At 42.0% G+C, this 14,502-nt stretch overlaps 1 protein-coding gene across 4 annotated transcripts in view; it reads right to left on the bottom strand.

The window, feature by feature from the left end:
- LOC124040125 (myosin phosphatase Rho interacting protein) overlaps nt 1-14,502 on the bottom strand; it is a 67,913-nt gene continuing 53,411 nt past the window's right edge. For 2 of the 4 annotated variants that reach the window (XM_046356991.1, XM_046356994.1), the window contains 8 exons: nt 9,292-9,439; nt 6,761-6,878; nt 3,135-3,294; nt 2,933-3,046; nt 2,734-2,820; nt 2,429-2,594; nt 1,854-1,939; nt 1-1,057 (listed from right to left, as the gene is read on the bottom strand). In XM_046356991.1, coding sequence (XP_046212947.1) covers nt 989-1,057; nt 1,854-1,939; nt 2,429-2,594; nt 2,734-2,820; nt 2,933-3,046; nt 3,135-3,294; nt 6,761-6,878; nt 9,292-9,439 — 948 coding nt within the window. In that variant the 3' untranslated portion in view covers nt 1-988. Of the gene's footprint in view, nt 1,058-1,367; nt 1,440-1,508; nt 1,572-1,853; nt 1,940-2,428; nt 2,595-2,733; nt 2,821-2,932; nt 3,047-3,134; nt 3,295-6,760; nt 6,879-9,291; nt 9,440-14,502 lie in introns of all 4 variants that reach the window. The other 2 variants (XM_046356993.1, XM_046356992.1) reach the window with 2 other exon arrangements.

Here is a 14,502-nt window from a genome sequence, read left to right as displayed (position 1 = left end):
CAGGGTGCAAAAATATTTATTGCTAATAAACCTGTTGTCAGTTGGTGTACATTGGCTGTATATTTACAATAGTAGAGTACAGAGGGAATGCCATGTGAGACAATAATCCAAAAACATTTAAATAAATACAAAGAGATTGCCACTGAACAAGACTACATACAAACCAAATCCTCCCATACAGCTGGACCAATAAGATTACAGAGAAGGAAAACAATTATATAAATGTATATATTTATAGTATAATCAGCAAATCCCATCCATAATGTATTTATTCAGCAGTCACCTTCCAGGGGTAATTTAAAAATGGTCCTGTTTCAGAAAACATATTCTATGATGTTAATATTAATCATATACAAGCCAACAACTCAGACAATGGAGGAGCAACATCCAACGTAGCAGATAGTTTACTTGTACAATGATGCAGGCAAACATTTTCTTTCCATAGCTTGTTTACTGAGCCAGACATTAATCTGTGCTGAAATGATAAGGGGGTGGAAAGAAGCATTAACATGACCTCACCTAGCATAATACGCAGGCCTGAAGGCAGGATTGTTCCTACGGTTTGCTTACGCAAGTAATTATTCCATCAATATGCAAGTAATTATTCCGTCATTATGTAGTTGTGTTTAGCCATTACAACATTACACTTATTCCTTCGGCTATTCACACAGACTAAGGAGTTAAAACAGTAGCTTACACAGCCATCTTTTTTTTAGTGTCTGCATGATAGATGCTTCATTAAAAACTGTTCAGAGTATTTACAGTAAGACATGGCGCTGGAAACAAAAAACAAACAAAATGTCACAGTAACTGAAGTGCATGGAATGTTGAGCAGAGACATAAAATTCTATCTTCATACCATGTTTTTTTGAATATACGATGTGTGTGGTGACCAGTGTGTTTCTAAATAAGTCATTCCCTAGCTAAAATATAGTGGGCGCTCTAAACATGCAGCAGGGTGGTTGGAGCGGTTCAACGCAGGCGACTGTCAGAACTCCTTTGTGTCTTTGTCAAACAGATGGAGTCGCTGCTCGGCCGTCAGACCTTCCTTAAGACTCTGGAGACAGAGAGAGAAACAGAGACAAAAAAAAACAAAAAAAACTGTTAATGACCATGGCCAGGTTTGATTGTGACTTTAAAGTGGACAGGACTGAATCATTGAGGAAGCAGATTGATGCAAACAGAGAGGAGTATCATCAATGATCCACACAGAGACGTGCACTCATTTCTCTCCTTGGTTAAAGTGATATTTCTCTGTAAGGTCCCAATGGCAGCAAATGTAAAATAAAAAAGGTGATCCCATTCAAACCCACTAACGATGTGTGATTTTGGCATCCTGTTCGTTGTAGTCTGGTTGGGTAAATTACCTAAAGGAGAAGGGTAGGCCTATAGGTCCTCAGGCAGCCCTAGCTGTCCCAGGGCATGTCACGAGCCACAGACTGAGGACAGAAGGGGGAAACACACCGGCATGTGAGAGTAAGAGGTGAAACACACCTCACCACACTTACCAGGTTTCCTGACACGTGTTGGTACACTTTTTTCTACATCTGATAGAACCAGTCTAACCCACACTGAAATAGATGCACAAAGGGATTGTTTCAAGGAGTAATATAACAAAACTGCTGCATCCTCATAGGCCCAATAACCCTCCCAATAAAGTACATTCACATGCTGGGGAAGTAAAAAGTTGCAGTGCAATGCAGTAGTTAACCAGAAGGTGGCAGTGTGTCACAGGTCAATGGCACTTGGCTCCAACTGAACGGTCTCCATATACAACCTTCAGCTGCGGGAAACTTCTCCTCTACAGTGTAAATCAATTTAAGATGTTTTACTCAGGTGTTTAGAAGACGTACCTTTGACCTCATGGTGCGCTCTGAGCGTTTTGCGGCAGCAGCCGCCATCTTGAGAATGTCAGGGTTGCTTTTGGACTTCATGATATCTGATGAGATATCAGACAGCTTCTTTAACGACAAGTCATTTGGAAAAAGGGGCTACTTGCAGCTTCTGAACTGTATACTATAGACGCTACTGTAATAAATAGACTTAATATAATATAATATATACACCATTATTATTATAAATAGACTTCTCTGGCTGCTTGTTGAAAGGGGGTCAGTGTGTTGCCGGTTGGAGACAGTCTGGACTATATTTGACATTAGATAATTTCTTACGTAAATTCAGAGACCAAATTAAAATTGAGGCATTGTGGCACATTGGTCATGACCAAAACAACCACCAACCAATCAAAAGGTTGAACGCTCAGAGGTAATAGTGCTATGTGTAAGGAGAAAAATGGTCAGTGTTCAGGGCAACAGTACGTGTCCCAAATGTTACCCTATTCCCTATGTAAGTACACTATGTAGGGAATAGGGTGTCATTTATAGCAAACATATGGAGTAGAAGGATATAAAGTATTCTATATTCCTACCGTATCCTCCTGCCCTCTCCACCTCCTCCAGTGAGGGTTCCCCCAGTGCCTCGTGGGCCAGCTGCAGCTGCTCTCTGAGCCTCCCCAGGTCTCGCTCTGCTTTGGCCTTCACGATGCTCAGCTCTGTGTAGATGTCCTTGTACTTGTCCGTTGCATACTTCTTATCCTGGCGGGACGAAGGATACATAGTTTAGGGTGGTTGGGGGAAGAATACAAACTCTGCATTAAAAAAACGAGAAAATAGTATAAAATACATTGAAAAACTATAAAAAGCAGTTGTAGATAACTTGGGTCTCGGGACTTACTCTTTGGGCGACCTGGAGTTCATCCTTCAGAGAGTTGATCTCCTGTTTCAGATACTGGACCTCCGACTCCTTCACCCTCAACATCACCTGGCAAGGAAGAGGAAAACTAAGATTCCGTGGCAAATTTCAGCTGTGCATAAAGAACTGTACCCTTTTGACAAATAGGAAGAGTCTTGGGTTCACCTGGAGAGGAGCTTACCTCTAGCTCGTACAGTTCCTTCCCATGTGTAATGTTGCAGGCGTCTCCACCCCCGTCTTCAGTGGCCATAGAGCGCATCTTAGTGATCTCTGCAGCTAGACGGTTGTTCAGCTCCTACAGACACAAGGCACATTAGGTGTCATGGTAAGTGTGAGGACTATTATCAGGGTGTGTGTGTGCCTGGGTGTGTGTGTGTGTGCACCTGGTTGTGTGCGTTGAGCTCCTGGTTCTCCCTCTGACACTGTCTGAGGGCCTGTCTCTCAGCCTCCAGGGCCTGGGCCAGGTGGGCGTTCTCCAGACACTTCTGAGAGTACTGCTCTGACAGCACCTCAATCTCCCTTTGGAATGAACACAGCTCCTCTCTGCAATACGGGGGGGAATGGAGAGTGAACACAGGAAAACACTCGGTAAGTCAGACCATACAAGGCATAACACTCACCCAATCAATACCATACCATTATATTTGCAACACTCAGGAAACTCAACCAAAGACCATGCTGAGCTCTCTTTTCCCTCATAATAGCTGACCAAAGGAAATAGTAGCACAGAGCATAGAAAACTCCTTCATTTTGTAGGGTGGGTAGGGGAAAGCCTTGTAAGGAGCCAGGTTCGGAAGGGGGAAATTACAAAAACTCCTTCCTTCATATTTTAGTTCTGGCCAGACACTAGAGTGGTGCTTCAATGTATCTAGAGTCTAGACAGACCGAGCCAGACTGCTCCTAATCAGTTCCTTAAAAAACACGTGACAGACTGATGATACGCCCTTGGCCCGACAGAACTGGAAATGTGTCTGTCTGCAATTCCAGCCTTGGCAAGATCACTAGCCGCCACCGCAGTTTAAGGTTGCCCTAGTTACAGCTGGCAAGGCACAGACAGTCACATTCACATACGGGCTTTGCCCAACCCTTCATTCCCATGGCTCTGGGTTGGGTTTGAACTTGAACGAAAAAGACGGCATTGCAAAATTCAGTTATTTATCTTGATTATCCCCATTTTGACAGATGGACAACTTTTCCCCCCCAATGCTGTTTTGCTGCTTAAATGCAATGACAGGATATCTGCAGTTACACCTGTGACTGAGGTGAACTATGTGTCATGTGATATCATGACCTTTGCAGATTGGGCAGGCGAGGAGAAATGCCTTCACACGTCATCACAACTAATTATCAGCCCAACACGTATAAACTCAGAGACCTCTTCATAATGAACAGAGCCATTGACGAAAATAGGAGATTGTCGAAAGGTATCGAAATGGCAATTTCTCATGTCTCGACCACTACGTCTGGAAGTAGCACCCGACAGTTTCCCTCCCCTCCAAGCAGGGCAGTACAAACAAAATTGTCTTGTGGAGCCCAACACTCCGACAGTAAAAATCATAACAACAGATCAATGTTTTACATGGCTGCGCTGAGCCATGTAAAACAGCTGATCTCAACTCCCCAGTGAATTACCCACGTTTTCAGTCAGTATTTGCTTTTACCACACGTAAGGACTTGCAAGATATTAATAAAAACGATGCCTGGTTTGTTCTAATGGGTGTAAGGTAGGTCTACTTTACTTTTACATCCGTGTTAGAGGGGTAATTACTCATTTTTGATGGGCTAACGTTACTTGATGAAGCAGGTTGTTAGCTTTACCTAGCTAGCTAGCAGTAACTATGCTTTTGCCTTGAAACTAAAATGTTATGAGTGAATGGACGAGAAAATAAACCCTTTAATTGTCTGCACATGCTTGTGAATTGTTGCATTATTCAAGAGTATAATGTGGTGTGATTGCATTATTCAAGGGTGTAATATGATTAAGATGGAAACTTGCTTGCATAGCTGAATAGTTTGTTATGTGTACTGGCTAGAGGCTATAGTGGGATATTTACAGTAAATTCTAACTGCAGGCCCCGAACCCTCTCTCGGCACATGACATTCCTTTGCTAATGTAAATTGAACATTTATGTAAATTGTAATCTTGTTGCGCTGCCTATGCTACAACTCTCGTCAATCTGTATAGGCTCAGAGACTCAGGCCAATTGAAATGATTGATCAGCTGATTTAATTTGAGGAGATCAGCAGTAATATTTGCAGTCCCATTTATACCACTTTCTTGCCAGTATTCCCCATATATATATTTTTTTAAATATAAAAAAACGAATGTTAACTATTTTTAGCGCTATGGTCAAATGACATGAACATAGAGCTCATTGGTCAGGCACACCAGTGGTGGTTTTGATGCCGAAATAAGGATGCATAAGCAGAAAAGAACCCCATACCTACTGTAAAATATGGTGGTGGATATTTGATGGAATAAATTTTTGTAAACAAATTTTCGTGATATCCAAATTTGTAGTTACAGTCTTGTCCCGTCGCTGCAACTCCTCTATGGACTCGGGAGAGGCAACGGTTGAGAGCCATGCATCCTCTGAAACACGACCCTGCCAAGCCGCACTGCTTCTTGACACACTATTGCTCCCTTAACCCGGAAGCAAACCGCACCAATGTGTCAGCGGTAACACCGTCCAGCTGGCGACCGTAGACAGCTTGCAGGCGCACGGCCCGCCGCAAGAGTCGCTAGAGCGCAAAGGACAAGGAAATCCCGGCCAGCCAAACCCTCCCCTAACCTGGATGACGCTGGGCCAATGGTTCTCCCGGTCACGGCTGGCTTTGACACCGCCTGGGATCGAATCCGGGTCTGTAGTGCCTCTTGCACTGCGATGCAGTGCCTTAGACCGCTGCGCCACTTGGGAGGCCGATCTTTGACATTGTTGGACCAGGGCTCCTGAGTGGTGCAGAGGTCTCAGTGCAAGAGGTGTCGCTACAGTCCCTGGTTCGAATCCAGGCTGTATCACATCCGGCCACATGGATTGAATTGAAAAGGGCAGTCCATAAGTGCAGAGGAAGGATATGGTCTAAAATGGTCTAAAACCCCTCCGATGTGTTCTCAAAACTCATAAAACACGTTAGAAAAAGGATCATGCCGTTATCCTCACAAAGAGAGGTATTTAAAACGGATGCCAATAACTTTGACCCATATCTTTTTGAAAAAATAAATGATTACTGGTTAATTTTTTTAAATCTGAGAAATTGTATTAGTTTCAAATAATATAATTGGTCAATTTTTTGTTGTTGCATACAATAATAGCTCAGTACTTGTATTATATATTTTATACAGTCCTTTTTTTTTACCAAGGGTGGCAATCATTTTGGACCTGGCTGTATGCTAAAGGTTAAGGCAGTTATTCGGGAGCGATGGGGACTTGAGACAGTAGTTTTGACTGAAGAAAATCAGTAAACATTGTAAATATTGACTCAAGTCTTGACTGAAAATTTGAGTCTTGACTCTAAATGAAGACCTGAGACTTGATCTGCTTATTGAGAGTTCAAGATTGTATGATCTTGGAGTGTCTTTGCATTGTGTACTGTATATAATATGCTTGTGGTACTTAAGGGATATGATAACTTGAAGATAATATGGTCTTGGCGATGGTAATGTGCTTGTGGTACTGAGGGGAAATGATAGTACCGATGAGGGAAAAAAACATATCGGGATATTATTTTTGACGATATATTGTATCATTTTGACAATATTGCAATATTATTTTAGCGCTAGTTGGCTGTACCTGCACCAAAACTCCAGTATATTTTCTTCAAAGCCTTTTCTCCATTCTTTTAAAATAGGGCGGAAAATACGTTTTCTGCACTTTTACATCGAACCGCAATAAAATCACAATACATAAAGAATTGTGAGAATCACAATACATATCGTATCGGCACCAAAGTATCGTGATAACATAGTATTGTTTTTTCCAGCCCTACATGACATGATATCTTAACTTACTCGTGCTGCCTGCATATCTCCTCTATGTCTGCGTTCTCTGTGTTGCTGTTGGACTTGCGGGCCTTGTCCAGCTCCTTCTCCAGCTCCGACCGGTGTGCGTTCTTCATCGCCTCGATCGCTGGGGCAACAAACAAAGAACGTTGTTATTGGGGGAGAGCTCTGGCATAGCTGGACCATCTGCTAACTAAAAAAACGAAATCAAATCAAATTGTATTTGTCACATGCGCCCAACACAACAGGTGTAGACATTATAGTGAAATGCTTACTTACAAGCCCATAATTATCCAACAATGCATTTCAAGAAATAGAGTTAAGAAAATATTTACTAAATAAACAAAAGCAAAGAATGTAATGAAAAGTAACAATAAATAACAGTAAGAAGGCTACAGTGCCTTGCAAAAGTATTCATCCCCCTTGGCATTTTTCCTATTTCGTTGCATTACAAACTGTAATTTAAATTGATATTTATTTGGATTTCATGTAATGGACATACACAAGAGTCCAAATTGCCAAAGATAATTTTTAAAACTTTTTTTATAAAAATGAAAAAAATAATAATGGAAAAGTGGTACGTACATATGTATATGTTGCCCCTAAATAAAAATCTGGTGCAACCAATTATCTTCAGAAGTCACATAATTAGTTAAATAAAGTCCACATGTGTGCAGTCTAAATGTCACACGATCTGTCACACGATCTGTCACACGATCCGTCACACGATCCGTCACACGATCCGTCACACGGTCCGTCACACGGTCCGTCACACGGTCCGTCACACGGTCCGTCACACGGTCCGTCACACGGTCCGTCACACGGTCCGTCACACGGTCCGTCACATGATCTGTTACATGATCTCAGTATATATACACCTGTTCTGAAAGGCCCCAGAGTCTGCAATACCACTAAGCAAGGGGCACCACCAAGCAAGCAGCACCATGAAGCCCAAGGAGCTCTCCAAACAGGTCAGGGACAAAGTTGTGGAAAAGTACAGATCAGGGTTGGGTTATAAAAGAATATAAGAAACTTTGAACATCCCACGGAGCACCATTAATTAAATCCATAATTAAAAAATTGAAAGAATATGGCACCACAACAAACCTGCCAAGAGAGGGCCGCCCACCAAAACTCACAGACCAGGCAAGGAGGGCATCAATCAGAGAGGGAACAAAGAGACCAAAGATAACTCTGAAGGAGCTGCAAAGCTCCACAGTGGAGATTGGAGTATCTGTCCATAGAACCACTTTAAGCCGTACACTCCACGGAGCTGGGCTTTACGGAAGAGTAGCCCAAAAAAAGCCATTGCTTAAAGAAAAAAAATCAGAAAACACATTTGGTGTTTGCCAAAAGGCATGTGCGAGACTCCCCAAACATTTGGAAGAAGGTACTCTGGTCAGATGAGACTAAAATTGAGCTTTTTTGCCATCAAGGAAAACACTATGCCTGGCGCAAACCCAACACCTCTCATCGCCCCCAGAGTTTTTCCATCGGCAGGGACTGGGAAACCGGTCAGAATTGAAGGAATGATGGATGGTGCTAAATATAGGGAAATTCTTGAGGGAAACATGTTTCAGTCTTCCAGATATTTGAGACTGGAACAGAGGTTCACCTTCCAGCAGGACATTGACCCTAAGTATACTGCTAAAGCAACACTTGAGTGGTTTAAGGGGAAACATTGACATGTCTTGGAATGGCCCAGTCAAAGCCCAGACCTCAATCCAACTGAGAATCTGTGGTATGACCTAAAGTTTGCAGTACACCAGCAGAACCCATCCAACTTGATGGGCAAAATTCCCAGTGGCTAGATGTGCCAAGCATAGAGTCATATCCCAAGTGACTTGCAGCTGTAATTGCTGCATTAGGTGGCTCTACAAAGTATGGACTTTGGGGAGGTGAATAGTTACGCACGCTCAAGTTCTGTTTCTTTGTCTTTGTTATTTGTTTCAAAATAAAACATATTTTGCATCTTCAGTGGTAGGCATGTTGTGTAAATCAAATGATCTAAACCTTCCCCCCAAAAATATATTTGAATTCCAGGTTGTAAGGCAATAAAATAGGAAAAATGCCAAGGGGGGTGAATACTTTCGCAAACCACTGTACTGTACATACAGGCGGTACCGGTACCGGTACAGAGTCAATGTGCAGGGGTACAGCTAATTTATACATGTAGGTAGGGGTAAAGTGACTATGCATAGATAATAAACAGCGAGTAGCAATAGTGTAAATGTAAATAGTCTGGGTGGCCAGCTGGAGCCTTTTGGACCTTGACTTGGCGCTCCGGTACTGCTTGCCGTGCAGTAACAGAAAGAACAGTCTATGCCAAAAAAAAAGTGGTAACTGTGTTTGAAAGAAAAATCCACTATTTTAAAGCAGAGCCCAAAGAAAAAATCCACAATTTTAAAGCAGAGCCCATAACTCACAATTATGGGTTTGCAAACACAAGATAACAAAATACTTAATGTTAGCCTGATGCTACTGCTAGCAATATGATTACTAAGGTGCTAATTCTGATAGCTATCGTAATTACTACTGACCTGCTATGGTAGCGGCAGTCTCCTCGGCTAGCAGCCTCTCCTTTTCCTCGTGTAGGTTTTCCAGCTCTCTCTGGTGTTTCCTCTGCAGCTCGTCGATCACCTTCTGGTGGGAATCCTCCATGGCAGTAAAGCCCCTCTCACAGGTGGCCTATTAATGGAGGGTAATGTGGGAAAAGTGAGTCCACATGCAACCATAAGCTAGGGCCAAGAGTTTTTCCTGTCAGACCATGTGCCATGACTATGAAAAACTCTTGACCCTAGTTATAGTGTATAGAGGGCCATAAAATGTTTTCCTGGACAAGTCAAACTCTGGATCTAGTGAAAGCCAATCAACTCTGATCCAGATCTGGTCCAGTTCAGGAAACACTCCTGGCCCTAGCATCAACCATTGCTGACCATCCATTCATTGACACTGATCACTGATGACTAACACCGAGCAAGCTACTGCACATTTAGCCATGAGCAACATAAGCATATGGTACAAAGTGTTAAGAAAATCACAGAATACACAATATGTTAAAGGAATGCTTAGGCAGCGAGAATGTCATGTGATTGAGAAGGCTGTGTTCTGTAGCCTAATTATCCCTGCAACAGTAAAGGTATTCAACCACTTGCCAGGTTTTTAGCTAAGTAAACTCTGGGACACTTGCAAATAAAACACCTATTACAAATGTAGTTAATGTCTAGTGTGATATTGTTTGCGGTCCAGGGCGGCGGGTAACCTTGCGGTGAAGACCGTTGGGCCAGTAACCGAAAGGTTGCTGTTTTGAAACCCCGAGCTGACAAGGTGAAAAATCTGCTTCTGTGCCCTTGAGCAAGGCACTTAACCCTAATTGCTCCTGTAAGTCACTCTGCATAAGAGTGTCTGCTAAATTACTCAAATGTAAAGGTCTATAATTTGAAAAACCTATTTTCTTTTACCATTGAACAAAATAGAATGTAGGAGGTTAAGATGAGACCAAACAAAACAATGGATAATAGGCTGATTCTGTGAGGACAGACAGTGGAATCTGATGTGTTGTCATTGTGATGTGGCAGGGCCAGCCTGTCTGTGGATTGCCTTTCAGTAGTATAAACCAGAGTTAACCCCAAACTTGGTCCCGGGGCCCCACCGGGTGTAGGGCTGGACGATATATCGAAGTCATTTGATTAATTCTAATGTATGCTTTTGCTCGATATTCCAAATGCCTGTATTGCAGAATGAAGTTTTTTTGTATTTCTCGTTTTTTTTGCGTTTATGTCCGCGTGTTCTCATGTTGTTGTTTTGGTCTCGTTCGCTCCTTCTGTGCACCTTCCCATTACAACAGAGATCTGTATAGAACTATAAAATCCACCCCAAACAATGGGAGTTGTTGGCCCAAAGGCGGGAAGGCAGGCGACAAGCTTAGGATCAAAATAAGCACATAGGGTTTATTTTGGACAGATTTTGTCGAGAGTGAAACCTCCAGGTTTGCTTCTTTGTCCCAAGCCCCTCCCCTTTCCACTCACAACAACAAAGATCAGAGATCACTTCTTCCTCTCTGACAAATGGTTTCAGCTCGTAACACGGAGACATTATTTTACTGTAATAGAGAAGATAAACTTTGGAACCATACCTTGTTTGTTTCAACTCCTCAAATGTCGAGAAGAACAGATACTACTAAAACTTATGTACCAATGAACATTAATTCTGGAAATGTAATGCTCAGTACCACATATCGCTAGCAGCCTTGAAATCAAATAAAGATTGTTATACTAGCTGTTTAGTCTGTGTTTTATAAATGTGCAATAAGTCTAAAACAAATATATAAGGAACTGGCAACTCATTCTCATTCTGAAAAAAAGTTAGGCCACTTGATTTCAGCATCTGAACCATATGGACAGGCTAGCATGCTTTTCAAACAGTTGGTGAAAGACAGAAGGTTGTGTTAATAACAATTCAACTTTTTGGCCTTGAATTCAGAGCTTGTGAAATTATAGTTTGATCCAAGTGCTTGGGCTTGAGGTGTTCATTTTCTATAATGCCTGCTACATTATTAGTGAATGTGCATTATGCATGGTTCTGGTTACATTTAAAGTGACAAAAAACAGGTACAACTATTTTTGATAAAATAATTAAATTATAAGTGTATGTTATGGTTGTGGATGGTATATATTCAGCCTAGGTTCTGGATAATATGGAGTTTGTCTTTTTCCAAATAGGGCTATCTTCTGTATACCACCCCTACAGTCACAACACAACTGACTGGCTCAAACGCATAAAGGAGGAAAGAAATTCCACAAATGAACTTTTAACAAGGCACACCTGTTAATTGAATTGCATTCCAGGTGACTACATCATTAAGCTGGTTGAGAGAACACCAATAGTGTGCAAAGCTGTCAAGGCAAAGGGTGGCTAATTTGAAGAATCTCAAATATAAAATATATTTAGATTTGTTAAACACTTCTTTGGTTACGACATGATTCCATGTGTTATTTCATAGTTTCACTACTATTCTACAAAGTAGAAAATAGTTTAAAAAAATAAAGAAAAACTCTGAAATTAGTAGCTGTGTCCAAACATTTGACTGGTACTGTATATCGTGAATCGGCCATAAGTTGAGAAAATTGATATGAGTTTTAGACCTTATCCCTCAGCCCTACCTGGGTGCATATTTGTATTTCCCCCCCCCCTAGCACTACACAGCGGATTCAAATAATCAAAGCTTGATGATGAGTTGAGTATTTGAATCAGTTGTGTAGTGCTAGGACAAAAGCCGAAACGTGCCCCATGGGGAGGTCCCAGGACTGAGTTTGGGAAACCTTGATATAGAGAAAGGAGGCTGGGGATAGGAGGGGGGGTAATCCTGATCAACACGGCTTTAGAGAGAGCCATTCACAATGCTATTATAATTACAGTGCATGTTTCCACAAGAGGGGATTTGAATAGCCTTCCGACCAGCTCGACCCAAAACCTACTTCCGTCCTCTATTCAGCACTGCTAATCCGAGTACTCAGTCAACGGTGCTGTCCTATGCTCCCTCTCTAGCCAAAGTCTGTTTTCACAAGGATAAGTCCCCAGTGCTCGGGAAACTGGCCCAGATGGGAACGAACTGAGAGACTGAGAGTGAGCCAACTTCCTGGCTGGATATACAGTTGAAGTCAGAAGTTTACATACACTTAGATTGTGTGGGATCATTAAAACTAGTTTTTAAACCACTCCACAAATTTCTTGTTAACAACCCACAGTTTTGGCAAGTCGGCTGGACATCTACTTTGTGCATGACAAGTAATTTGTCCAACAATTGTTTACAGACAGATTATTTCACTTATAATTCACTGAATCACAATTCCAGTGGGTCAGAAGTGTACATACACTAAGTTGACTGTGCCTTTAAACAGCTTGGACAATTCCAGGAAATGATGTCATGGCTTTAGAAGCTTCTGATAGGCTAATTGACATAATTTGAGTCAATTGGGGGTGTACCTGTGGATGTATTTCAAGGTCTACCTTCAAACTCAGTGCGTCTTTGCTTGACATCATGGGAAAATTTAAATAAATCAGCCAAGACCCCAGAAAAAGAATTGTAGACCTCCACAAGTCTGATGCATCCTTGGGAGCAATTTCCAAACGCCTGAAGGTACCACGTTCATCTGTACAAACAATAGTATGCAAGTATAAACACCATGGGACCAAGCAGCCATCATACTGCTCAGGAAGGAGACGCGTTCTGTCTCCTAGACATGAGATGAACGTACTTTGGTGCGAAAAGTGCAAATCAATCACAGAACAGGAAACGACCCTGTGAAGATGGAGGAAACATGTACAAAAGTATCTATATCCACAGTAAAACGGGTCCCATATCGACAACCTGACAGGCCACTCAGCAAGGAAGAAACCACTGCTCTAAAACTGCCCAAAAAAGCCAGACTGCGGTTTGCAACTGCACATGAGGACAAAGATCATACTTTTTGGAGAAATGTCCTCTGGTCTGATGAAAGCCGAAGAACACCATCCCAACCATGAAGCACGGGGGTGGCAGCATCATGTTGTGGGGTGCTTTGCTGCAGGAGGGACTGGTGCACTTCATAAAATTGATGCAAATTGAAGCAACATCTCAAGACATCAGTCAGGAAGCTGAAGCTTGGTCGCAAATGGGTCTTCCAAATGGACAATGACCCCAAGCATGCTTCCAAAGTTGTGGCAAAATGGCTTAAGGACAACAAAGTCAAGGTATTGGAATGGCCATCCCAAAGCCCTGACCTCAATCCTATAGAAAATTTGTGGGCAGAACTGAAAAAGCTTGTGCGAGCAAGGAGGCCTACAAACCTGATTCCGTTACATCAGCTCTGTCAGGAGTAATGGGTCAAAATTCAACCAACTTATTGTGGGAAGCTTGTGGAAGGCTACCCAAAACGTTAGACCCACGTTAAACAATATAAAGGCAATGCTACCAAATACTAATTGAGTGTGTGTAAACTTCTGATCCACTGGGAATGTTATGAAAGAAATAAAAGCTGAAATAAATCACTACTATTATTCTGACATTTCACATTCTTAAAATAAATTGGTGATCCTAACTAACCTAAAACAGGGAATTGTTACTTGGATTAATTGTCAGGAATTGTGAAGAACTAAGTTTAAATGTACTTGGCTAAGGTGTATGTAAACTTCCGACTAACTGTATGGGGACACTTCCTGTTGTGACTTCACAACAAGCAACACGTGCCCTTTGTTTAGTGTGTGTGTGTGGACCATTTCCTGTTTAATGGGGTGGCTGGTGTATAGTATACAACTACACTATTGAGAAATTTGCAAACAAAGTGTGGGTCTAACTGTGGGAATGTGCTGTTCAAGGGATGAAACCTGTCCTGCACACACAGCAGCCATCTATGACCAGGAAGAGCACTGCTACTGCACAAATACCTGGCTACCACCTGTCCACCCCTATACACAACAACAATACAAAGATGATATCACCAGCAGCAACAAAATACATGGAATAGCATGTCTTGCATTTCATGTCATCTGTGCATCCAACTGTGTCGTAAACATGACTCGAAGATCTGCATGTAACTGCCAAAATAAAGGAAACACCAACAGTCTCAACAAGTGTCTTAATAGGTTGTTGGAACACCACGAGCTTACAGAACAGCTTCAGTGTACATTGACATAGATTCTGGAACTCTATTGGAGGAATGCAATACCATTCTTTCATGAGAAATTCCATAGTTTGTTGATGGTGGTGAAAA

Source organism: Oncorhynchus gorbuscha, linkage group LG07 (genome assembly GCF_021184085.1).
Source record: "Oncorhynchus gorbuscha isolate QuinsamMale2020 ecotype Even-year linkage group LG07, OgorEven_v1.0, whole genome shotgun sequence".
Taxonomy (NCBI): Eukaryota; Metazoa; Chordata; class Actinopteri; order Salmoniformes; family Salmonidae; genus Oncorhynchus; species Oncorhynchus gorbuscha.
Note: the sequence above shows the minus strand (reverse complement) of the source record. Positions and strands in the feature narration are given on the sequence as shown.